Here is a 26,414-nt window from a genome sequence, read left to right as displayed (position 1 = left end):
TAGGGCCCATATTCTCCTCCCAAATCAACGAGCTCAAAGTCACAACGTGAGCTAGCATCTAACTACTGCACAGAAGCCTCAGGGAACAGTGCCTAAATTTCTTAAAACCTAAAAACATAACCTGACTCTTCCCCCATCACAGTATACAATTTTGAAGCTTTGCCTCAGGTTCCTCTGGATAATGAATGTTGTGGAATTGTATAATGGGATAAAGCCTGAAAAAAGGTGTCCCTAGGGAACGTGCAAAGGCAGTGATTTCCTCTGGCCTACACTCAATGTGGGTTCAATCTCCTGAGTGCACAGCCTAAAGGAAACAGAAAAATAGATCACTGCAGCAGGCACTGAAAACAAGCTCCAGGGGTGTATGTGTCTGTGTGTGTGTGTTGTGTGCCTGTGTGTATGTGGGTACAGCACCCCAGTCCTCTTTCTCTCCCAGGTTGACCTCCTTGTTCATTTTCATCTGCTTCCCTCAGGACTCGCCCAAGCCCATACCCCCTACAATGACCTTGCTCAGAAGGGCTCAGGTGGTGTCAAAAGTCTAGAGTGACTTGGATACCATAGGCCACTCCACACTACAGTGCCTGAAATGCTGACATCCTTCAGTACTCCCTATCAGGAAGCAGAGCCAAGTACTGTTTGTGTTGGGGTTTGAGTGCAAACCCCACTTTTGAGCAAACACATTAGCAATGTTAGCTTAATAAAATGGCATGTGAATTTCTTTCTGCTCTTTTCTCCCCAGCAAACACAACAGTATGCCCAAGCTACCTTTCCTTAAGACTCACGGCCTGCCTCTGGCTGAAGATTTACTAGCTTGCATTTACGGGCTGCTTGCAGTGCGGCAAGCCCTTTGCACCTGCTTGAATCTCTGTCTCTCTTGCTTTGGCCTTAGAGCTTTAAACTTTTGTCCTCTCGTGCACACACCAAGTCCTGTAGGGACTTTAAATTTGGGAGGGCATTGAGAGAAGATCCTGTTTTGTTTTATAGAAAGGAAGTCCAGGCCCTATGAGGTCACAGAGTCTTATGTGGTCACAGGAGGTCACGGAGCCATTTTCTCTCTTATGAAAAGAATGTACCCACTTGTCTTGGCATCACAAGAGGATGGCGTGACAAGACACTGGTACCTGAGAGGGATCATTAGGCTGGAAAGGCAGTCTGTCCTTTAGATACAATGAAAATAGGAGCTGGCCCAAGACACAGGTAATGAGACTGGACTGACAGCAAAGGCTTCTCACATGTTCCCCCAATACCCACCTGTGCTACTGAAAAGATGGTCAAATCTGCCACCTGAGGAGCAGAGGTAGGCTGATACAACAGCTCCCACTCCGAAGGCAGGGCAGCTGCAGCTAAAATTGCACAAGCAGCTCCCTGTGAAGAGTAAATGTCATTTTTACAGTCCCCTGTCAAGTGGGCCTCAGTGTGAGTAGATGAGGTAGGAAAGAAGGAGTCCTCTCAGCTCTGAATTACCGACCCTACTGGCCTGTGGGAGGGGCCTGCAACCTTTCCATTATGAATGGCTGTGGATGTCCCAAGGAGAACTGGAAATTATTGCCTATAATTAATTAGATCTAATGAAATATAAACAGTGCCTTCATATGCACATGAGGAAAATAAAGACACAGTAAGCACCTCCACAAAGGGCAGCCAACCTAATCTAGGATTTCCCAACATGGGAACCCTGAATTATACAAGGTCCTTGAAAACACTTTGTGTATAGTTCTGAGACCAGGTAATTTGGGAAAGACTAGATTCTCTGTTCTGCTATGTCTAGCCACTCACTCTCTGCTTAACAAATATTTACTGGTCTCAATGCAGAACATTTAGGGATCTCACCTGGCAAAGCTGAAACTCACCTTTGGGTATTCAGACTTCAGAAACAAAAGATACACAGCTACCTGGAGCAAAAGGACTAGTCCTTAAGGTTAACAATTCATGATGCTTTGTTAAAACAGTAGTATTCCGGAGAGACAGCTGACTGGGTGAGTCAATAACCTTTAGTGTGCTTTATTTATCTAAGATTTTTCTACATGAGAACACTTATAATCGAAAGACCAAACAGGTAAACCTGAGCCTAGGGCTACTGTCTGCAGAAAGAGATTCTACATAAGGAGGCTGGAAATGACATGAGACCCTACCTCCCTGAGGAAAGAATCAGAAAGAGGGAGAAAGGGGGAAAAGAAAAGTGGAAAGTTACCAGTCTTGGCAGATGACCCGCAATTATCTCTCACCAAAAGGAACCAGACGGCAGAGACTTAGTAAAGCGTCCACCAGACCCTACCATCAGACTGTGCCCTCGCCCTGATCTCAGAGGAAACAATCACTCTGGAAATCAGTTCTCCACAGACTTGATATACCAAAGGCTTCTCCCAAGCAATCATGTAAGATCTAGCAAGGAACTTTTTTTTTTTTAATTATAAGGAAAGGTTAACTCCGCATCAATAAAATCCTGCTTCAATTAGTAGAGCCATTGCTTGCATCATTATTCTAAGTGTTTGAAATTTCCACTTCTAGCAGGTCACTTTCAATTTGGTAAACACTCCTAAGTCATATTAATTCACAGCCAGTCACCCTAGGAATGCTGAGTAAGTAAACAATCAAGCATTAGCTAACCAGCCACAAATCCACTTGAGTTTATTAATTTTTCTTTTGGCAGAGATGCAAGAAAAGGGAACAAACCATCAGAGACATTCACGCATCATTCATTCAATAAATATTTATTATATACTAGGTGCCGGGCACTATGCTAAGCTAAAGATAGATGCTAATATTTTATATTCACAGCTAAGTGATATATGAGTGTTTTAAAGAATGAAATCCAAATTTCCAAAAAAAATATAAATTTCAGTTCTTGAGATGCTTTTGCTTTGTTTCTGCCTGGATTTTCCTGTATAGAATGGATGTATACAATGCTACACCCTATATAGAATGCTATACCCCAAATCCAAACACCTCAACTCCAGACTCTCCATTCCTCCCTCCAAAATCACCCCCGATTATCCCTTAAGTAATTAACAAATACAAACTCACACTGGAATCATTAAGAGGTACTCGCTGTTTTAAAAGTCCTGAGAGAACACAAGTGGGAAGAAATTTATATCCTCATACTCAGCTATTACACATTTGGGCTTTGTTGTAGGGGGAGTAGCTTATTTCATTCAAAAACTCTTCAAATACTAGCACAAATAACATACTCCAAATGCTGATAGGGTTGTATGCAAAGTAGGAATACAATCTTAACAGTGCCAACTTATCAGAGGAATTCCTCTTGCCCCATTTCCAAGCCCCCCTCCTTTTCTCATATTTTCCAGAGGATAACAACCAAAAAAAAAAAAAATGGCACCATTTCAAATACAACACCCAAGGGCCCAAGGGAAAGACCCACTTTGAGAGGTGACCTCCAACAAACCACCTGACTCATCACTAGAGAGAGGCACAGTGGAGATTTCTACACTCCTCCCTGCCCTATGCATTAGGGAAGTCCATCTAACCTAATCCTCTTCTCACCCCCATGGGAGCCACACAGACACACACACACACACACACACACACCAAACTATGCAGACCCCACACACTGTAAGCTGCTGCTTCCCACCCCCGCCCTTCTGAGTTGGCCAGCTTAACCCAGTACACAAAATACCCCCACACCACCCAGCAGAGGTGAGGACTCTTCCTCTGCCAGGCAAGCTCCTGATGGCTGCTGACATCACAAAGGTGTCAACTGGCAACTTCATTGTCATGTGGTTCTCCCCTGGCTCCCCTTCACTTGCAAACACAGGGAGAGGGTGAGACCTTTCAAAGTCGCCAGGCCGGCAAGCTTCCAGCAGCTGTCCGGGAGCCAGCGAAGGGCAGAGTCACCCAGCCCGGCAGGCGGCACTGGGCCTCACGTCTCAACTTCAGTTCAGTTCTCCTGTAATGGAAAATTGCTTTGCAGAAAGCTAGAGTGTTAGAGTTCTTTCCAGCGCCTCTCCCCTGCCCCACCCGCCCCCGGAAGCCTCATCAGAGGCACAGCGCCTGCCTGCAGGAAAGTAGAAGGAGGGGAGTTGCTGCTTCTGACTATGTCCCCTGCTTCAGGCCTGGGGCCCAGGTGGTTACTCTTTTCCTTTGGAATGGGACTGGTATCGGGGACAAAGTGCCCAACTAACTGTCAGTGTCAAGCCCAAGAAGTGGTCTGCACAGGACTACAATTAACTGCGTACCCCTCTGACATTCCCTTGGGTACCCGGAGGCTGTACCTAAATATTAACAGCATCACCTTCTTGCCAGCGATGAATCTAGGACTCCTCAGTGACCTTGTTTACTTGGACTGTTCATTTAACCGGATTCAGGAAGTGATGGATTATACCTTCATCGGGGTCTTCAAGCTCATCTACCTTGATCTCAGCTCCAACGATATAAACTCGATCTCCCCGTTCAGTTTCTCCATGCTCAACAACCTGGTGCAGCTAAACATCTCCAACAACCCTCACCTGTTATCTCTTAACAAGTATACCTTTGCCAACACCAGCTCTTTGAGGTACCTGGACCTCAGAAATACCGGCTTGCAGACCTTGGAGCACACAGCCTTCACCAACCTCATAACACTACAGACCCTGTATCTGAGTGAGAATCCCTGGAAATGCAACTGCTCTTTTGTGGACTTCACCATCTACTTAATAGTGTCCCATCTGAACCACCCAGGTGAGGGCTTGTGCGGGTGAGGGGATGAGCATGCAATGGCATTGGAGGAATTGATTCCAGAGCAGGTGAATGGCATTGGAGGAATTGATTCCAGAGCAGGTGAAGCCAAAAGATGGTCAGGAGGGGAGAAATGCCTGGGTTAAGCTGATTGAAGGCATTTTTATTGCTGGGTGAGATCCACCCGTGGGCTGACTGGAGACACGTTAAGGCTCATAGAAAAAGTTCTGGAATAGGAATCCACAGAGCTGAGTTCTAGTCCCCACTCAGCCCTGACCAGTGCACTGCCCTTGGGAAAGTCACAGTTTCTCTGAGCCTCAGCTTCCTCATCCATAAAGTGGGGGTAAATTACCTAACCTAGTTGTCATGTCAACATAAAATGATTTGTATGGAAACAGTAAAGTTCTATCATCGTGACCAAGTAATACAGGAGATCTGTTTCATTTGGTGACCAAATTTTTCCCAGAGCTAATAGTAAACACCATCATTCACAGGCATCATTCTCCTTTGGGAGATTGATGTATGGAAGGGAAGGCTCTCGAGAGATGGAGGGAAGGGTGTGTGGGCAAGGAGAGAGGGAGCAGAAAGAAGATTTTTGATCAAAGCTGTGTATGAGATGGTAACCTCATAGTGGCAAAAAGAGAGAGTGATCAGTAGAAAGTACTCGGTCAAAGTACCCATTGTGCCAGCAGGGAGACTCCAGTTTTATAGGCAAATTTTCAAGTGTCCCTCATCGATTCCTAAGCCAGCAGCACACCCTACATACCCTGTGCCCACCCTCAGCATGGCCACCGGTTGCCCAGGTTGCACGTCCCCTTTCTCTTCAGCAACCTCAGAAGCCCATCCTCATCCTCCACTTCTGCACCACCCATGTCACTTTCCCCAGGAGAGTCAGAACTTTAAGAAGTGTGACATAGGGGCCTCCCTGATGGCCCTAAGGATCAATGCAATCACCACTACATGGCACAGCAAACCGCTCCTATCTCACCTGTTGCTCCCCTCAACAGTGTATTTCAGTGGATCTGCCTGTTCTGCTCCCCAATTTGTCTCTGGTGAACCCTCTCAACCCTGCACCTCTGGCCTATACCCCAGTTCTACACAGACACACACAAAAAGAAAGAAATGTGGCATAACTCCCAGTAGAAAGCCTGGGTCACTGATAATAGTCTGGCAGAATTGGATCTTGGGTAGAAAACCAAACCCTGTCGGCGTCATGTCTTCTCTCCCACCCCTGAGTGCTTGTTTCTGAGGATGTTTCCATGGCACACATCACAAGCGTCCTGTGAACCTCTGCTGTGATGACCTGCTCCCAGTCCACAGGATAATACCTGGGGAGACTCGTGGCTACAGTTATAGGCTTTAATTAAGGGTAGCTGGGCAAAGGGAGCTGCGTTGTGATGGCAAGTAAAGACGTGCCCTCCTGGCTTTGCAATCGCTCATCTTTTTTCAAGCATATGCCAGTTAATCTTATTCCTTTATTTAATCAGGAAATCTGCATTTTTCATTTCCAAAAAAAATATATCCTTCTTTATTGATTGAGGTGACATTGATTTACCACACTGTTAGGGGACTAGGTTCACACCTCCTCAGATGTATAGCACCACAGATTTCCCCCACCATCAAAGCACCCACAGTCCCTTTACTAGGCCATGGTTCCCCTGCCCACATTGTTGCCATCCCTACCCTCCATCCCCTTCCAGCAACAATGGGTCTTCCTTAAAGTGGCTTCCAGACAGGACCTGAACTTTACTGAAGCAAGTGAGGCTCCTAGAAGGCAGAACTGAGACGGAGGCACTGTGAGTGAGCCTTCCTTAAATCTGTGCCCTGAGTACCTGGTTCTGCTGCCATGTGCTTCACTTTGAGTTTGAATAAGTCAAAAGGAACCAACTTTATCACACCATTCTTAGCACTACTAATCATAAAAGAACACAGGAGCAGTCACCTCAGATAACTGCCTTACCTGTCAGCGATAGTATCTTCTACTTTTCTCAACAGTTCTTACTGTGGTGGCTTCTAGAAAGATAGCTTAAGGTGGGTCAATATTAACCACACTCTATTAAATTTGGTTTCTAAATGGACTCTCTGTGGTCAGTCAGGTAAATAGATGTGGAAGAGCATCATCAACTTCTCTTGCCCTCTCCCCACCTTACGTGCAAGTTTTCCTTCAGCAGAGTTCCCTATGTTGCCAGGAGAACTTCCTCTCTTGGCTCTAAAGGGGAGAGTTCTTTGACTTCTTTCCCTTAGCCCAACCCTTTACCTACCATCAAATCTCCCTTAATCAAATGTCTGTTTAGAGCCTGGATTTTCTCAGAACTTTCAAGCTGCCTACTTTGGACCCCTACCCAATTCAATCCAGGATGGAATAGAGTATATACCAGGTATTTCACTGCAAGTTTTCCAAGATGGGAGTATCTGTCTTGTCAAGCTCTTCAGTTCCTCATGAATTAAGAATCTGTCTTTTGAGGAAGACAAAGCTTTCAACCATTAGCCAGTGAGTCATACCCCCATCCACCCACAACTTATAATCTGCTCACCACCCTCTGTTTAGTGGCCCAGAGGAACCTCTCAGGACACTTCATGCAGGAAATCACATTGGGAAGGGGGTGTGTTGCTGTGTGCCAGTTGGCAGTATGCTCTGGTAAGACCCAATCAATACAGAGTTCAGAGAGATCCACAGATCCCATTTCTTCTTTGGTCCAGGTCAGCAAATAAGAGGACTATTACCTGGCTGGGGTAGTAATTTTCCAGTCACTAAAGCTGTTTGAAGGTGAGTGTGGCAATGAGCTGCTCCCAGGATGGAGGTTCCTAGTGAGACAGGATGTCAGGCCTCTCAGGATGCTCTTGAAACTCAAGAAACTCTAAACCCCTGGACACACACAAGTAACTGGGTCTCCTTCTCCCCTTCTCCTCACCTGCATTCTGGTCCAGCACTGTCTGACAAGTGATGCAAGTGGTCTCTGTCTCTATTGTCCAATATAGTAGCCACATGTGACTATTGAGCTCTTGGAATTTGGCTAGTGTATATCATTTTCTTTTATTTCAACTCATCTCAATAGCCACATGAATGGCAGATGGCTATTGGTCAAAGCGGTGGTCATATTGGTCAGAGAAACCTGAATATAGGATGCTTAAACTGGAACTTTCAAATACAGACTATATTAGTCTGTATATAGTCATTTACACAAGTAAATGACTATAGGGTCAAGTCCAGCCTGGAGCTCTCCAGACATCCGAGTCCAATTATTCCCTCACTATTATTATATTTTCCCACCATCAAGTACACCACCACCCATTCAACTCCAAAACATCTATTATATGTTCAATAAGTGCCCAACACTGTATTATGAAGCTGGGGATAATATCAGGGAGAAAGAGTTATAATTCCTGTGTCCAAGAAAGAAGTTATAATTCCTCTTTTTAAAAAGACAATCATGGGATACAGGAGAGAGAAAATAGAGATAAAAACCAGAAAGCCTGGCCCAGCAATGTCAAGGCAAGTCATTCCCCTCTGAGACCCACTTATCTTTTAAATAGGGAGCATGATTAAGTCTCCTCTAAGGCCCTTTGCAGCTGGTAGTCCACAAATCTAAGCCGAAAGACAAGACAGTGAAAATGAAGCAAGCAGAGGTCAGTAGCAGAGGAGCCTAGACACACACGTGTGTGGCGGGTGAGTGGGAGGCAGGCTCTACCTTCTATGCTCTCCCAACTCCCATCTCAAGCACCTTCTATTCAGAACAATACCTCCACCCCCCCACACACACCCACCCCAAGGAGCTCAAACCTTAGCCTTTCCTCCCAGGCCTGCATAGCCAGTGATTCCCAAATTCTAATGAACTCAACTCCCCCTACCCCATGTCCAGAGATTCTGATCCCGTGAACCATTGACACAGGTGTTCCTTGGGCCATAAATGAAGGAGCCCTGTGACAAAGGTGTCCATTGACTGCCCCAACTGGTGATTTTCTCTGAAAGGTTAGTGGCTAACAATGTTTTGATACATCTCCCTCAAGGGACACTTAGAATTTTACAGGGAATAACCAGAAACAATGAGAATTTGGAAAGTGGCAGGGTACTGGGGATAGAAGAAGGGGGTAGTTTCAGGAGAGAGGGTCCTTCTGTGTCAGTCTCAAGTAGTCCTGCTTGACTTCGATGATGGGACCTACAAATTCAAGATGAATATCGGCAAGAGCACAACAGAAGTAGGGACAAAGCCAGTTACAACATCTGCAGGAAGCAGATGGGTTAGGTCAGGTGCTGTTTCAGGTCCAAGTCATTTTAAGGGCATTTTGAGCAAAGAACATCTTAGTTTCATTCTGCGGCTATTTCATCCTGTATTTAGCCAATGTAATAGGATAATGGCCCCAATTCAACCCACCAAGTACAAAGTCATCCATGACTGTGCCAAAACTTAGATATCCAGAATGTATTCAGGTCCTTACATTCTTCCACTATTAATACTAACCCATCTCCTCCATCAGAGAAATTGTCATAAAGACCAAAGGCCAAAAAGGAAATGACTAGGCAACAGAAAATTCCAAGTGTGTCAACCTCTGCCAACCCATCTCCCGCCTTATAACAGACAACCAGCCTGTGCTTCCTCCTGCAAAGGCCCAGAGAAGCGCCCTCATGGGGGCAATGAAGAGATGGAAGGGGAGGAGGGGCCCTGGGTTGGTGATTCTAAACCATGTAAAAAATCTGAGGAGGTGGAAGGTTGGCAAGTATGAGCGGTTCATGAAGGAACCCAGGTGTTTCTCACAAGCTCTCTAATTTAACTGGGATCCCTGAGAGCAGGTGACCTAAAGCCCTTGGATCAGAAACATTAGGCCTCTGTGCATGGCCCTTTGCATCACTGAACACGACTTGAGTCTCTGGAAGACAGCAGAGCAAGACTAATCAAAGCAGTCACTCTTGGTGTATCACCTCTAGAGGTGAAGAAAACTCTAACCTGGAGATGGCCCAGATGAGCATGAATGAAGCAGATAAAAAAGAGGGTTCAGACATAAATGATTTTGGGGGGCACACAATAAATAGCCTGAGAAGATTTGAGAGGCAGGCAAACTTAAAGTCAGGGCTAGAAGTTGCCTGTGTATATGTAGGCAAAGGAAGATGGTGACCTGTAGCAGCAGCAGCATGAATGGATGGAGAAGTGTAGAGAGAACAGAAGGAACCATCTAGAAAATCAAAGCATTAGAACTAGAAACTAAACTTGACCTTTTCTTAACTCCCTATACATTTTTCTGGCACAATTCTAAATAGTTGATAGAACTGTGTTAATTTAAGGTTTGTCTTCCTCGATAAACAAGGTCTATGAGAGCAAAAAGCATAGGTTTTTCCTGTTTGGAGGTTCCTCAAACTGCTAACCATGGAGCTTCCCTATGATCCAGCAATCCCACTCCTGGGTATCTACCCAAAAGACACAAAAACACTGATTGAAAAAGATACCTGCACCCCCATGTTTATTGCTGCTTTATTTACAATTGGAAAAACATAGAAGCAGCCCAAATGCCCAAAAGTAGATGACTGGATAAAAAAGATGTGGTACATATATACAATGGAATATTACTCAGCAACCAAAAAAGAGAAACACATGTCTTTTGCAGCAACTTGGATGGAGCTGGAAAAGATCATGCTTAGTGAGATAAGCCAGAAAGAGAAAGAAAAATACCGAATGGTTTCACTCATAGCAGGAGTATAAAGGACCGGGCGAGAAAATAACAAAAATAATGAAAAACCATATACCAGAGACATTTGGCAGGGGTGGAGTAGGGAATGGGATCAAAAACGGTGTGGGGCGGTAGGGAAGTGCACGGGATTTTGGTGATGGCACATGGGTGACATGGTGATGGGAAACCCGTGGGGATTACAATTGAGATGGAAAAAAAATGTACAAAATGATGTAAAAATAAACTGTTATAAAATAAAAAAGCATAGGTTTGTCTTCCCTAATAGATGGGACTGTCTGTGCGAGTAAAAAGCATGTTTGCATCTTCAGAAACTAGCACAAAATCTGACAGAATATGGTCCATAAATATTTATTTAGTGAATGGTTTAAACAATGGGATCCTCATGGAGGTAAACTCCCTAGCAGGAGTGGGTGAGGAGTTTAGGGGAGAAGAGAACCCTATCTTGAGCAGCTTAAGAGGTTGTTCCCTGTGAGCCAGCAGACATCTGAATGTTCTGACCTGAAATTCAGAAGTGAGAACAGGGAACAAAACATTTATTTGGGACTTATCACTCAGGGTGATCATTGAAACCAAAGGATGAAGTCAGCCAGGAAAAGAGTTTAGAATAAGAGGGAAACAGGGCCATGAACAGAAGGAAATGCCAAAACACCCAAGGGTCAAGTAGAGAAAACAGCACAGTAAGTGCCAGGAGCAAATATGGAGGAGAAAGGAAATTAGAAAAGGGTGGGCTCATAGGAGCCCAGAGAAGAAAGAGTTTCAAAGAAAGAAAGCAGAACTGGAAAATGTCCATCAGATTTAGCTAGTCAGGAGTCCTGGATGTCTTATACCTATGAGGGCAACTGTCCACTCCAACTTTTCTGTGCACGTGGGAAGTTACTAAGCAGGTTTGATTGAAGCCAAACTGAAAGCAAATTAGAGTTCCCTTTTGTTTCCACAAACCAGCTGGTTCTATCTCCCAGCACTGCCCCATCAAGAACTACTCAAGAGAGCTTTACCCCTGCGTGGGTTTTAAGCATTGGACTTTCAGAAAACTTTATATTTTAAGGTTCATCTTATTGATGGAATGAAAGGTTTTTCTCCTGCTGACAGAATTCTGGGTACTGACAAACATGTGAAAAGGTGTTATGAGGAAAAGGAGTACTTCAACCTCAAATTGTGCCCATAACCAAGCACATAAACAAAAGGCAGCCCGAAGCTCAAAGTACAGGAATAATCAGGATGAACTCGTTGAAATTCAAGGTCTTTTCTATCATGTTCCAAGAGTCTATGAATCACATTCAACCTTTACAAAATATGGGTTCTATTCAAGGGAGGAAAATGTGAGAACCAGATAAGAACTCTATTTCCCAAGCACAAATCACCCAAATCATTAAAGTTTCAAAGATGGCAGGGATGGCTTAAAACAGGAATCAGCATAAGTTTTCTAAGAAAACCAAAACAGTAATTAGTTTAGATTTTGTGTGGATCTGTCACAGCTACTATCACCATTTATATGGTGACATCAAAGAATTCATAGAAAATACATAAAAGAATGGACACTACTATGCCCCAATAAAGTTTTACTTATAATATCAAGGCACGGTAGCAGTCTGGATTTGGTGTATGGGTCACAGGTTACTGAGCCCTGGCTTAGGCCATCATGGAAAAAAGAGGATAAGAACCTCTAGGTAGTCAAAGGAGGATGTCAATACCAGAATGCTCATGGGACCATGAATGAGTCTGAAAGGGAGTTATTGCCAGCCAGTGGCCTTGATGGTATTGGGCTGTGATATTGCCCAACAGAGTTTCCCCTCTTAGAAGTCACATCTTTTGGGCCATACACAGTACAGGAGCATGCAGTCATGATCCTTTTAATTTCCAACTGGGGGACTTCACCTGAACAGCAAGACCTAAGACACAGAAGTTTGAAGTTGCTATGTGAGACCAGACCAATAATCCACCCATTCTCTCTTGGGTGCCTTCAGCAGACTTCAATTGAGCATCTACAGTGTACCAAGCATTAGGAATATAGGGTGCAGCTCATTTGATTGTGCTTTACAGATACTGCCTTTTTTTTTTTTTTTTTTTTTTTTTTTACAAATTGAAGGTTTGTGGCAACCCTGAATTGAACAAGTCTGTTGGCACCATTTTTCAACAGCATAGTCTCACTTTGTTTAAGGTACGTACATTGTATTTTTAGACACAATGCTACTGCACACTTATTAGGGTACAGTGCTATGTACTCTTGTACTTAACTTTTGTATGTGCTGGCTAACAAAAAAAAATTATGTGACTCACTTTATTGTGACATTTGCTTTACTGCTGTGGTCTAGAACTGAACCTATCCTCTCTCCAAGGTCCTTGCATAATGGTGAACAAATAGGGTCTCTACTCTCAAACAATAACTGAGGAATAGGGACCATTACCTTTAACATCATGCTTGTAGCGAGTTCATCCACACTCTTTCCTGTCTGCACTTAACCTCAGATGAAAGAGAAAGAAGAGGGATTTCTTTCCAGTTCAAGACTTACCCCTCCATTTGGTCCTGGAGTCCATCTGTTCCTGTCTCTTCCATGACTCCTCACCCCTTAGTTCACTGAATCCTTCCCACACCTTCCCACAGGTTAAACAGGGATTCACACCTGCCTGCATAGACCAGTCCAAGGTGGTGAGGTGTTAGCTAGCCTACCTACTGTCTCCCAGCTTCCCTTTCCCCTTGCTGAGCATCATGTCAATGACACAGGTCCCAAGGAGTATGACTAACACCTAACACTTAATTCATTCAACAAACTGTGAGTTCCAGCCTGTGCTCACAAAAATGAACAAAACAGACAAACACCCATATTCTTGTGAAGTTTATAACCTAGTGTCAGGAGGCAGACAAATGAATAGAGAGGAAATCCACATCCTTGAAAAATACATAATTTAACTGGAAGAAAAAAGTAAGAAAGAAGACAAAATACTACATATCCAATGATATCAAGACAAACTAGGAGCTAATGAGGAGAAAGGGGGAATTAGGGCTTCTTGTGGGTTTAAGGCAGAAATTTTATGACAGAACATGTAAGCTGATAGAAAGCATCCACACTGTGAAGGATAGTTGCTGTTTAAAAGAGAAGAGGGTCCCCCCTTTCTGTCCTCTCACACCCTCCATCTGTCAGGCAGCTCCTGGGTAAGCACACTGGCCCAGACAGCCCCACGCAGACTGTACGTGGCTCCACTGGGCACTTTACCAGGAAGCCTGCGTCAGACCCCTGGCAGAAGTGCTGCCTCTCCTACAGGCCAAAAAGAAGGGCAAGAAGGGCGGCTCTCTGACAGGGATGTCACGAAGGGTGTAAGGTTCTGGGCCACAGAAACTCCAGTTCATTCACCATCTGATCTTTGTGCTTGTGAGCAGTGTGCTGTAGATGGAAATAAACTAGGGGTTGGTTTATGTTTCCTTAGGAACTTTTTGAAGGAAGCGTTTAAACATTAATGATACCTGTAATTGTATCTGGGTGCTTTAACTGGAGCAGAAGCCCTGGAGAGGGAGGGGGCAGAGGAGGAATAGAATGGGGTCTAGTCACTTGTCTATAATGTGAGTGAAGCCCCTTGGAGTGACACAGTGCATATCATACACACGGTCCCCCTTTTGTGGCAAGAATATCAAAAAGCCAGCAGGGGAGTAAGAGGTGAATAAGTCACTCATTGTGTATATAAGTATACTTAAAGTGACCAGGTAGGGTGATCGAGAGTAGTTATAAACCACGTAAGATGGTGCCTAGCACATAATCAGGCTAGGTTTGGTAGACCTGTGTGTAACTTATAAAGGCAGCACACAGGAGTGGGAAAATGTATGCCTAACAATCTACAGGAAAGTCAACAAGTGAGACAAACAAAAAAGAGATGATTCATATCTATCCATCTGACATTAAATGGTAATGGTCTGATTGAAATACAGAATTTGCCAGACGATGAAAAACAAAAGCCAGCCACATACTTCTAACAAAAAATATACCTTTAATATAGGAACACAAAGCTTAAAAGTGAAAAGATGGGGAAAACTCATAATGCAAATACTAACCAAAAGAAACTCAATGCAGTCATACTAATATCAAACAAAGTAGACGTTAAACCAAGAAGCATTGCTAAAAATTATGAAGAAAGGGTAAAACTACCGGGAAGATGCAGTAGGTATAACTCTGTACGTACCTAATAACATAACTTCCAAATATATAAAGTAAAATTAGAAATACATAAGGTAGATAGCTATACAACTGTAACAGATGATTTTAATATACTTCTTGCAGTAACTAATACACTACTAGTAACGGACAATAGTTTTATAGATTAAAATCAATAAAAACATAAATAAAGCTCAATGAAGCTAAGGAGATTTGTATAAAATCACAACCTAACTGGTATACACAGAACAATATATTCAAAGTGAATATACATTTTTTCCATGTACAAGCAAAATGTACCAAAACTGACTTTATGCTAAGCCACAATGCAAATCCTCAGTAAATTCCAAAGGTTCGAAGTCAAAGAGCATATATCTCTGACCACAGTAGAATTAAACTAGCAATAATAAAAAAATATTACTAGACTCCCCAAATATTTAAAAACCAGCTAACTTATTCAGTGAATGATAGCTCTCACTCAAAAGAACAATAAGAGCTAAAAGTCTTAAGAGCCCTTAGGAGCTAAAAGTCTGTCTTATAAGGGAGAAAAATGTACCACTTTTCTGATAAGTGACTATCAAACAAGATAGAATGTGAGAGGTTCAGTGGAATACAAGAGAAATACTATAGATGAGTTCCAGAGTGGAAACAATCACAAATGTTTTGAGCTATAGGAATGCAGTGGTGAAGGAGGAGGTCCCCGAAGCAGATGCATTTATACACTAGACCTTTACGGAAAAACTTAGTCATGCAAAAATTGAAGGACATTAATGTAAAAAGAAGGATGAATAATGCTAGTTACTGATCAGGGTAAGATATAGCAAAGGAACAGCAATTAATTTGATGGGGGGGTTGCTGTGAGTCCTGGGAAGTAAAGTGGGAAAGTCAGAGTGGGCAGGGGATTCTGAAGGGTCTGAATGTTAGTCCTCAGTCCCCTGGAGAGTCACAGTGTTGAGCCTTAGTGTCTCTGGGTAGAGCTGGGCTTGCAAATGGGTGTAGGCAGAGCTAGGAAACTAGGAGCCATGAGACAGGAGACCTGCTAGGAGGCAGAGAACTCACACTTTGACAGTGACAGGGAAGAGAGAAAAAGCAGCAGTGAAAACCCCTCCCCACAGAGCCACCCACGTCCCCCACTTAAGAGTAGACTAACAATGCATTAAAATCACCGCCTAATTGCTCCTTTCAAGGGTAATACTCCAAAGTGGGGAAATGTGTGTTTAATGTTTAGTCTCATCTGTGCCACCCAAGACCTAATTGGAGAGCCCAATCTTTTTAAAAATAGAATGAGCTAAACCCCACCCCACACACACATACACCCAGGTCCTCAAAACCCCAGTGTTTTCCTTTCTCAAGCACATCTCTTTGTATATTTCTGCACCTTGATTTGGACAGTTTAGGTAGGTGCCCCATGTGCTGTCTTGCCAGAGTCCCTGAAGAGTCACCCTGCACTTCATCACCTGTGTCCATCTGGATCTCAGAGTCCGGGAGCCAAACTGATGGGGGAGCTAGAGGTGCCCTTGTGACCCTGCCCCTTAGCCACAACCTGACACCCCATTCCCTTTGCCTCTACTGAGAGCTCCCCCACCAGGGCAGGAGGTGCCTCCACTGTCCCCCCTAAAGGGGGTTTCATCCTCTCCTCTGTGACAGTGGACCCAACAGCCCCTGAGCTGGCTTCCCTGTACATCTAGGACCTTCTCCGAGAGCCAGTCCTCACCAGTCCTCTTCCTAAAAGTACAGCCACTTTGCCATAGATGCAACTTAGAAACTTGGTGTGTGTGCGGGGTTGGGGGACTGCCCAGTGGGTTGAGTGTCCAGTTGCAGGGGGACTTAACAGAGTATTCAGTCTGGTCAGTTTGGATGCAGCCTCCAAACCCAGCTGCATCCTCTCCAGTAAACTCACTTCTGCATTCCTTTCTATATTTCTCCGGCTTCAAGCTCCAGTCCCAATTTCCTTGGTCTCCCTGGATATCAACATCTTCCAAAGCCTGGGCTTTTTACCCCAAAGCATAGGGGAAGCCTTCCCCATGAAAGCTTGTGTTTGTGTCCCTCACTTCTACCAAACCAGCTCAAAGAGCTCAGTGTACATTTTCTATCTTCTCTCTCCTCCCTGGATGCCGCAAGTAAGCTAGAAGCTTCAGGTTCTGAAGCCTCTGGATCTGTCTCATCATCTTTGTGTAAAACAAAGATGATCATGTGATATGTTGTAATATGATCATTTTATAGCAATATTGTTATAAAAATTAAATGAAATAATGTATATATCATGCATGTCAGAACTTGGCAAATATTAGCTGCTATTGTGATTTTGAACTGTTTTCACACGCCCTGCCTCGTCTCAATCCTGCATTTAAGTTCATCTCCTGTCTGCTGAATAAATCCGCCTTGGCTCCTTGGCATCAGCATGGTGGAGGCTTCAGGACTGAAAAATGCAAGAACGAGGACAGCTTCAGATCCCTGGGCAATGCTATGCTGCAGGTGCAACAGCTGCCCTCTCATCTGTGTCTGTTAAATCCTCTCATTACCTCAAACATAAAGCTCATTCTTTGCATTTGTAAGATGAGAAAATGAGATTCAGAGAGAGAAATCAGGTGTCCTGCCCACGTTTATAAAATGACAAGTTTACAATTGTAAACTTGAGTCTGGATTTGCATCTTGTCTGTCTAACCCCAGAGCCCACTTAGCTTTCTGTAGTGTGTGGAAGTCACAGAGTGCCATATGGGGAAGTGCCCAGAAAAGTGGCCAGGTGGCTGAGTCAGTGACTAAAAGGAGCCGAAGACTCATGGCGATCATGTGATCTGTCAGTGATGCCAATGTCACAGCTACAAGCAGAACTGACTCCCCTGCTGGTTTTCTTTTCCTGAGCTCCCCCCTGATTCTCCAGGATAGGAGAACACAGAGTGGGCATTTCCAGACACTCTTGTCCCTCCCTTGAGTTGAGCCAAATGGCCCATGATGCCTTGAGTGGCCTTAAAGTTCATTTATTAAGCCTTGGGCACAATGGAAGGAAAGGGAGAAGGTGGCAGGACAGATGGGGGGCAGGCAGAAGGGAAGGGGAGCAGGGAGCTGGTGAATGTTGATTGAGGTCTGTGGAGTATCAACACTCCAAGATGATCTAGCTTGAGTTTCCACTCTCCCAGCCCCTACTGTCTAATTCCTCGAGGGTCCTTACGTAGCAAAGCCTGTTTTCAGAAAATGATCTGGTTCAGCCGAACCTGGAGCAAAAACTCATCCAAAAGCAGTACTTCACAAACTTTAATATGCCTTTGATCACCTGGGCATCTTGTTAAGCCTGATCTGAATTTAGGAGGTCAGGAGGCAATACATGAGATTCCGCATTTCAGCTGCGGTCCAGGTGACACTAGAGCTGCCTCCCCACCAGCCACACTTTGAGTAACAAGGGGGGGTGTCAGTCATACCAGGTCCCCCCTTGGCATTGGAACCCTGGGAATTCCTCTATGTCAGCACAATCCTTGCTGTGTTTTTCCCTCATAGATGAAGAACATGCCACATGCTTGGAGCCTACAGAGCTGGCAGGGTGGCCCATCACACAGGTGGGGAACCCGCTACGCTACATGTGCCTCACGCACCTGGACAGTCAAGACTACATCTTCCTGCTGCTCATTGGCTTCTGCATTTTCTCAGCGGGCACCGTGGCTGCCTGGCTCACGGGCGTGTGTGCAGTGCTCTACCAGAACACCCAGCGCAAGACCGAGGAGATGGAGGACGAGGAAGAGCATGGGCAGAAGATGCGGGTCAGCAGGCGCATTTTCCAGGGCAAGAATGACTCAGCCCACGATGGGTTTCCTCAGCTGATTTAGTTGCCCAGACCATGCTAATGTTCCTTTCCAGAGTCCCCACCTTCTCCTTGCCCTTCCCACCTCACTCCCACAAAGCTGAGACACAAAGCCTATGAGTAAAATAAATGCTTGGTGACGTTTCACAGGTTGGTCCCTTCCTGCTCCAGGTGCTTCCTTGAGCTCAGCAGGATAGGGCAGAACAAAGCTGACAGATGCCTCTAACTGTTGAGGAAGTCCACCCTAAAGCTGATCCAGTTGTGAATACTGAGTGCCTCAACTAAGAGCTGAAGGGAGGAAGTATGAGCAATATGCACTCTACAATCTGTCCTCAAAGAGCAAACCATTTTGGGAGAAGTCAAGATTACTATGACTCAAATGGAGAAAAACACAAAACCCAAGAACAAGAACATGAAAGGAATGTGTCTGTGTCCATGGACCATCTTCACAGTCCATCTGATACAATTACTCATCTGCTCATGATGTTCCAGTCAATGATAACACTATCTTTACAACAGTGGTCCCAACAGACTGTACCACATAGTGCAGAATAGTCTACCACATAGTACACTAGGTTCATGTAGTTACTCCATGAGGTTCATAGAGCAACAAAACCACCTAAGGCTACTTTCTGCAGAGTGCCCCAGAACACAACACTACCAATAAGCAACACCTGACTATAATTACCAAAACAATCCAAGAATACTGATACCGGTGTACAGAGAAAAGTTGAGGCCTAAACAGGTTAAACAATTGACCAACATCACCCAGTGGGTCAGCAGCACAGTCTCCCCTGGCCCATGTTCTCTGCACAAAAAACATGCCTCCCAAGGAAATATTTAGCCACCTAACAGAGGGCTTCTCATGGAAACCTTGGACTAAACAAAAGATTAGCATACCAGAGTTCCTCTGCCTACTGCATCCAAGCAGTCAGCATCATACCTGGCTTTGTACATATTTTCCCACCTGGTTAACCTGCACAACAACCAGATCAGGTGGTCTTCACTGTCCTGAGGTTCAGAGAGGTGAAGTAACCAGTTCAAAATCACACAAGTGATAAATAGCAAAGATAAGAATTGTTGAAACACAACTGCCTCTCCCCACAACCCCTACTCTGTGCGTGCTGAGCTGCCAACTTTGCTTGAAATGCTAAATGGGGTAACCAAGTATATCCTAGTGGAGTTCACTCTCACAGCTGGTCAGAAGAAAGGAAAGGCAGCACAAGACAAGAGTGGTTCAACCAAGGTCCCAAGGCCATTCCTTGGGGTTTTTTCTTTTCTCTCTATCTTACAACTTATGTTCAGGTCCAAGACACATGTCAAAGCCCCCACCCACAAAACTGCTGTTCCTAAACCCCCAACCAGGTCTGGTCTTACCTCTGTACGTCCACTGTGAATTGCGTGTGATTCCCTAAACTTTGTCTGGTGCAGTGGTTAAGAGCATGGTTCACCTGAGCCCGGGTTCCCAGCCTGAAATCTGTCCTCACCCCTTTGTGAACTTAAGCTTCCTAATGTAGTGACCTGAGGACAGAGACCACCTGTTACTCTGTACTGACACAGCACATAGAGGATGTCTTACACAAAGAAGTTCAATAAATGTTCATTGTTGGCTTTTCTTTATTTTTTCTCAGTTTTAGTAGATATAATTGACATACAATATTCTTCAAGCATAATGCCTTGACATAGGCACATAGAGGATGTCTTACACAAAGAAGTTCAATAAATGTTCATTGTTGGCTTTTCTTTATTTTTTCTCAGTTTTAGTAGATATAATTGACATACAATATTCTTCAAGCATAATGCCTTGACATAGGTATGTGTTGTAAAATGATGACCACAACATACTGTATTCTATTTAAATTCCAATCATGCCCATCTCTAGATTCTAAGGGGTGACCATGGGCAAGTTGGTTCTCTGTGCCTCAATTTCTTCACCTGTAAATGGCATCATTATATGCTTACATCATAACAGGCCATTGTGAGAATGATATCAATTTAATAATATAATCTGGAGTAATTTTAGATGTATTGAAAAATTATGAAGATAGCACAGACAGTTTCCATATATTGCACACCCAGTTTCCCCTAAAGTGACCTCACATTACAGTGGTACATCTGTCAAGACTAAGAAACTGACATTGGGAATACTACTACTTACTAAAAACTTCAAATTTTATTTGGATTTCATCCGTATTTTTTCCTAGTGCCCTTTTTCTATTCCAGGATCCAATCCAACATACCACATTTACATTTAGGCTATTCTAAAAATAATACTATAGCTAACATTTATTGAGTACTGTTGTATGCTAAACTTTGCTCTAAGTGCTTATATATATCAACACATTTAATCATCACAACAAGACTGAGGAGAGTTTTATTATTATTACTACTGCTATCCCTACTAGAAGATGAAACAAAGGTCCAAGAGGCTAAATAGCTTGCTCAACATTACATAGTGAGAAAGACCAGAAGTTAAATCAGCTCTGTCTAACTAGACACTGTCTCCCCCACCAAACCACTAATTAACATACTATCAGGAATTTACACCACCAGGAAGTCTTGGCAAAAGACTTTGAAATCCCGAGCTCTTTTCTCCAAAAGTGAGCTAAGCACCTCCCCAGACCCAGAGAAGACCACAGGGTCTTCCTGGCTGAGCCAGGATGCTCCTTCTAGCTGGGCAGACACACTAGGGAATGGGCAATGTCAAAAGAGCAGGGGAGAGGGGCTGGCACCTCTCCATGAGGCACAGGGGAGACGCCACCCAGTCAGCAGCAGGGTGTCTTGAAAGGCTTCCCAGAGGAAGAGACAGCAAGCTAAGGCATGAAGACTGAGTTGGGATGCACCAGGTAATGTGGCAAAGGGGGGGGAGTGGGTGACAAGGATACATTCTAAATGATGAGAACTACATGCATAAATGCCTGCACACTGGAAAGGATGGAAGACAGTGATTCTTTGACAAATTTTGAGAAATACAACTCTTTAAATAGTTTGTGTGAAAATAATTTTATTTTTAAAAAATGAGTGCTTTAGAGAAGGAAAAAGTGTTGGGTCAAGGGTATTGCTACCTTCAGCAAGTGTGTGTGACCACCTGACAAGAGGGGCAATTTCAAAGGTGATGTTCCAGCAAAGTTACATTTCCCTGCCCCACCCTTCAGTCATACCAAATGACTCCAGCTAGACACCCTGAAAACTCAGAGGGCTCACTAAGGGATACCATGTTTAGTCTAAAACTTGAAAGCCATAGACTTTCACAGAAAAAGGTGTACTTCAGGAGGAAGGTCTGAGTGAAAGCATGAAGGGTGGTAAAAAGAGGTGTGTTTAGAAAGTGACATGGTTCTGTTGCCGTGACTCTAGATGGAGGCAAGAAGAGCAAGCAGGTAGCTAATAGAGTATTTGGTGCAGTGTTTCCCAAAATGAGGCCTGTGGTCACCGGCATCAGCGTCCTAAGACTCTTTTCTTAATCTACAGTTAGGGGGTATAGGTCAGGAATTTCCACTGGATCTGTCTTCTCCATGAACCTGTGCACACTGTGATTTGAGAAACACTGGTCTAGCACAAAGAGTTAAAGTCCTAAAATAAAGTAGTGACAGTGCATGGGAAGGAGGAGAGGGTCATCAGAGCTTCAGCTGCATAGATTGTAAGGCCCATGTGGGAAAAGACCAGAACCTCGCCAGAGTCAGGGCAGATGGACTCCTGCCTGCAGAGAAATATAGATGATGGGGGACAAGTGACAGCCAATAGCTCCTGCCCACTATCTACTGCCACCTCAGGTTAACAGATGGTGGGATGGCGTGATTTCTAGTCTTAGCTTCTTTCCCCCATATGTGATCCCAACCAGTCACTTTATTGCTCAAGACTCAGTTTCCTCAACTGTAAAATGAGGTGATGACACTAGATTGCTTCAAAGTTCCCTCAAATCCGACCTTCTCTAAACAACAAAAATATAAAACACCAATAGAAAAATGACCAAGAATATGAACAATTTTTTTTATTCACACATATAGAGCTGGGGTATAGGCCAGAGATGCGGAGGGTGAGAAGATTCACCAGAGACAGAGAGGGGAGCAGAACAGGCAGATCGACAAAGTACACCGCTGAGGGGAGCAGCGGGCGGGTCAGGAGAGGTCTGCCTCGCCGTGTGGATCTCCTCCAGGGCAGGCGAGAATCGAACTCATGCGGAAGTGGTTTAAGCTTCTTAGTGCTGTGCTTTAACCCGTTGCGCCACCAGGGAGGGCCCTGAACAATTTTTAAAAGAAGAAATCCAGAATACTAGCAAGCATATAAAGAGGTGTTGACACTTACTAGTAATCAGAGAAATGCAAATTAAAACAATAGATTCTACTTTACACTTATTTGTTTGGCAAAATCTTGGAAGATGGATAATGTCACTTGTGGTCAGGGTTGTGGGCTTGTAGGAACCCTATTGTGCCCTGGCAGGGAATGTGGGTGGGTACAGGTGGCCGGGAGAGCAAGTTGGCATTACCCAAGTCCAAGTACTAAAGGCCAAGTACCCCTAACAAGTCCACTCACTCCTGGCACATATGTCCTGCAGAAATGACCAACAACTCCACAATGGAACACCCGTGAGGACATCCATTGCAGTGGTATGTGTGTGGCAAGGAGCTAGAAGAACAACTACATAAAATATGGAGTTCTATAAATGGCTACAAGCAACCAGATGTGCATACAGCCACCCAAGGGAGCTCACAACACAATGCTGAGTGAAAAAAGAAACATAAGGAGGCCCCCTCGTAACACTCAATGTCCTGAATCTGAAAGCCAAAGTCCTACAATATCCTCCAAGGCTCCCTTGACCTCACTAACATATCGCTCCCCATCTGTCACTGTGCCCAGCCTCGCTGGCTATGCCAGGCACTGAATCTGCAACAGAGCCTTTGCACTGGCTGTCCTTGCTGTCTGGAGTTGTAAGCTTTCAAAATTCTCTACACACACACACACACACACACACATACAGAGTGCCCCTAATTCCACTTTATTTTTACCTTAAATAGTAATTTTTACCTTAAATAGTAATCACATGTAATAAATATGCAAACTGAATAGCAGTCTGAAAAGTAATGAACAGTCTCTCTACCCCAACCCTAAACCCCAAATATGAGTTCCAAGTGGGCAAGAATGTTGGCCTGTTTAATTCACTCATATCTCCCAAAGCCTAGAACAAAGCCCCCCACAACAGAGGCACATAATAAACTTTTGTCAACTACATGAATGTTTGCAATACCACAACACTGAACAATGTCATTAAATGAAGAGTGCTGGAGGGGGGAATGAATGAATGGAAGGTGATATGAATAAGGGTAAAGGGGTTAGTTACAGTAACATGGGGAGTGGGGTAAGGGATCACCAATTGAGGATGGATTACTGAGCCTTGTGGCCCAAGGTCAACAAAGGGATGCAATGCCTGGTCAGCCTCTCCCGTCCGTGTGCTGGAATGCCTCTCCCTGCCTGGTCTTTGCTGAACAAGGAGGCAAGGTGCTGGCTGCAGGAAGGATGTTTGACTCTGTCCACAGAGCATACCTCTGAGATTTCAGGGCCACAGTTGAAGCATGGCTGAAGACACCTCCTTGGGAACAGTGTTACACAATGCCACCAAGCTCCTCCCTTTTCATCAAAGGGATCACCTGGTGGAGGCTGGGCTCCACACAGAAGACCCTCATACTGAATGAAGGTCTCATGAGCCAAGTCTCATGTCTCACTACCAACTAACTCTCCCTCTCTGTATGGACAGGAAGACTTCCAGGTTAAGGAAATTAACAAAAATTGTTTTTCCAAATTTGATTTTGTATGATTCTGCTGGCACCTCTTTCTTGTTTTTTTTTAAAGATTTTATTTATTTACACATATAGAACTGGGGTACAGGTCAGAGGGTCAGAGGTGCAGGGGTAGTGAGAGGACTCACCAGAGACAGAGTGGGGAGCAGAACAGGCAGATCGACGAATCACACTGCTGAGGGGAGCAGCAGATGAGACAGGAGAGGTCTGCCCCGCCATGTGGGTCACCTCCAGGGCGGGGATCAAACTCATACTAAAGCCCCTGCAGCTAGCTTGCAGTGCTGCGTCCTAACGGGCTGCACCACCAGGAAGGGCTCTCTTTCCTGTTTTTAACTTCTCTTCATTTCTAGTGTTCAAATTCAAAACCTGTGGAGTTGACACAGACAATCTAAAAGCTAATGCTAAAAAATAAGACCAAGCAAATCATCTATCACTATTAAAACTTAAAAGGATTATCCATTCTCTGCAAGCAGCCAGATGGTGGAGACTGCTGACAATCAGGTATGGCAGTAACAGTTCTGATGGTGCTGAGGGGTAAGATAGGAGCAGCCGGGAAAGTGGGGAAATCTGAAGGCAATTCTGAAGGTTTGACAAGGATCATATTAGGAAAGAATGCAGGCTGGGTGGTTTCTCAAGCAGGCCCTTATTTAGACCAAGATTAACATGTAAGGATAATACCTTTGGTATATGACAGGGGGTCCACTTAGATACATCCTTGTACTCATTTAAGTGGCTCTGGCTCATTTCCAATCAACAGAGTGGGTCAGAACCGGCCCTATGCTTTGATCTGGCTTCCATCAGAAGCAGTCCATGGCTAACAGGTCATCTTGACCTCCACTGGACTGGCCCAGCGCAACAGACTTGGCAGGAGCTCATCAAGTTCCCTGAAGCCTGACTGCAACAATAAAGCATCAAGACCTTGCACATTCCCTACCAGGAAGCCTCTTGGGAATTCCAGGTTGTACTGAAAAATTTTCTTAGGCTGATCTGGTATTAACCCCTTATCCTACCCAACAAACAAATAGAAAGCAATTCACCATGAGGATGGCTGTTATCAACTAGGGAGAGATTTGCTCATGAGCCACAGTATCCCTGCTCATTAATATTTCCCTCATTTCTACTTTCCCTCAAGTTAAAATAAGGATTAAATTTGGTCTGTGGTTCTAAAATGTAGAGCTTCTTTATATAAAGGACCTAATATAATCCCTGGCCCCAAGCAAAACTCTTGAAAAATGGTGACTTCAGGAGAGAATGATACTACCTCAGTACTGGAACAGTCCCTTCACGAAAGGACTCAGAACTCTACTACTACTTAACACCTACCATCTCCTTGACCCTAAACAAATGATCTCTCTCTCTAGACTACAATTTCTTCACTGATTATAAAAATAAAGGTTGTGATCAAGAGCTCTTATACCACGTCTCCCTCCAAATTCCTATGTGTGTCAAGTCCATGGGGTGTAGTCCAAAAGACCTCTTTGAATGAAGAATTTTAGTTTCTCTAAACCTTCCAGAAGACTTTGACATAGTTTTATTTAAGATCAAAAGAATATTTTTTTTGCTAATATGTTTATTTTTATATCATTTTTTCATCTCAGTTGTAATCTCTGTGGGCTTCCCATCACCAAATCATCCTGTGCCATCACCATAGTCCAGTGCATTTCCCTCCCCCCACTGTTTCTGATCCCATTCCTCACTCAACCCCATAGAATGTCTCTGGTATATAGGTGTTCATTATTATTATTATTTTCTCGCCTGGTCCTTTATACTCCTACTCCTACCATAAGTGAAACCATCCAGTATTTTTCCTTTACTTTCTGGCTTATTTCACTAAACATGATCTTTTCCAGCTCCATCCATGTTGCTGCAAAAGGCATGTTTTTTTTTTTTTTTTTTGGTTGCTGAGTAATATCCCATTGTGTATATATACCACATCTTCTTAATCCATGTCTTTCCAATTGTAAATAAAGCAGCAATAAACATCAGGGTGCAGGTTTCTTTTTGAATCAGTGTTTTTGTGTGTTTTGGGTAGATACCTAGGAGTGGGATTGCTGGGTCGTAGGGAAGCTCCATGTTTAGCAGTTTGAGGAAACTCCAAACAGTTTTCCACAGTGGTTGTACTAGTTTGCATCCCCACCAGCAGTGCACGAGTTCCTTTTTCTCCATCCTCGCCAACATTTGTTGTTGCTAGTTGTTTTAAGATGTGCCATTCTCACTGGTGTGAGATGGTATCTCACTGTGGCTTTAATTTGCATCTCCCTTATTACAATGATGTTGAACATTTTTTTATATGCTTGTGGCCATCTGCATGTCCAAAAGAATAATTTTTTTTTT

At 44.1% G+C, this 26,414-nt stretch overlaps 1 protein-coding gene across 1 annotated transcript; it reads left to right on the top strand.

Moving 5' to 3' along the window:
• Positions 1-4,052: 4,052 nt before the first annotated feature.
• LRRC52 (leucine rich repeat containing 52) lies at positions 4,053-18,313 on the top strand. Its single transcript, XM_004688417.1, has 2 exons — positions 4,053-4,674; positions 17,988-18,313. The coding sequence occupies exons 1-2, from the start codon at positions 4,053-4,055 to the stop codon at positions 18,311-18,313; spliced, it is 948 nt and encodes a 315-aa protein (XP_004688474.1).
• Positions 18,314-26,414: the final 8,101 nt, after the last annotated feature.

The sequence above is a fragment of the Condylura cristata genome, unplaced genomic scaffold (assembly GCF_000260355.1).
Source record: "Condylura cristata isolate star-nosed mole 26May11 unplaced genomic scaffold, ConCri1.0 scaffold00024, whole genome shotgun sequence".
In the NCBI taxonomy this organism is placed as follows: Eukaryota; Metazoa; Chordata; class Mammalia; order Eulipotyphla; family Talpidae; genus Condylura; species Condylura cristata.
Note: the sequence above shows the minus strand (reverse complement) of the source record. Positions and strands in the feature narration are given on the sequence as shown.

Excerpts from the sequence above, each read along its gene's own strand:
- LRRC52 (XM_004688417.1), top strand. The coding sequence starts at position 4,053 with ATGTCCCCTGCTTCAGGCCTGGGGCCCAGGTGGTTACTCTTTTCCTTT. Across the intron at positions 4,675-17,987 it reads GTCCCATCTGAACCACCCAG|ATGAAGAACATGCCACATGC; the intron begins GTGAGGGCTTGT and ends TTTCCCTCATAG.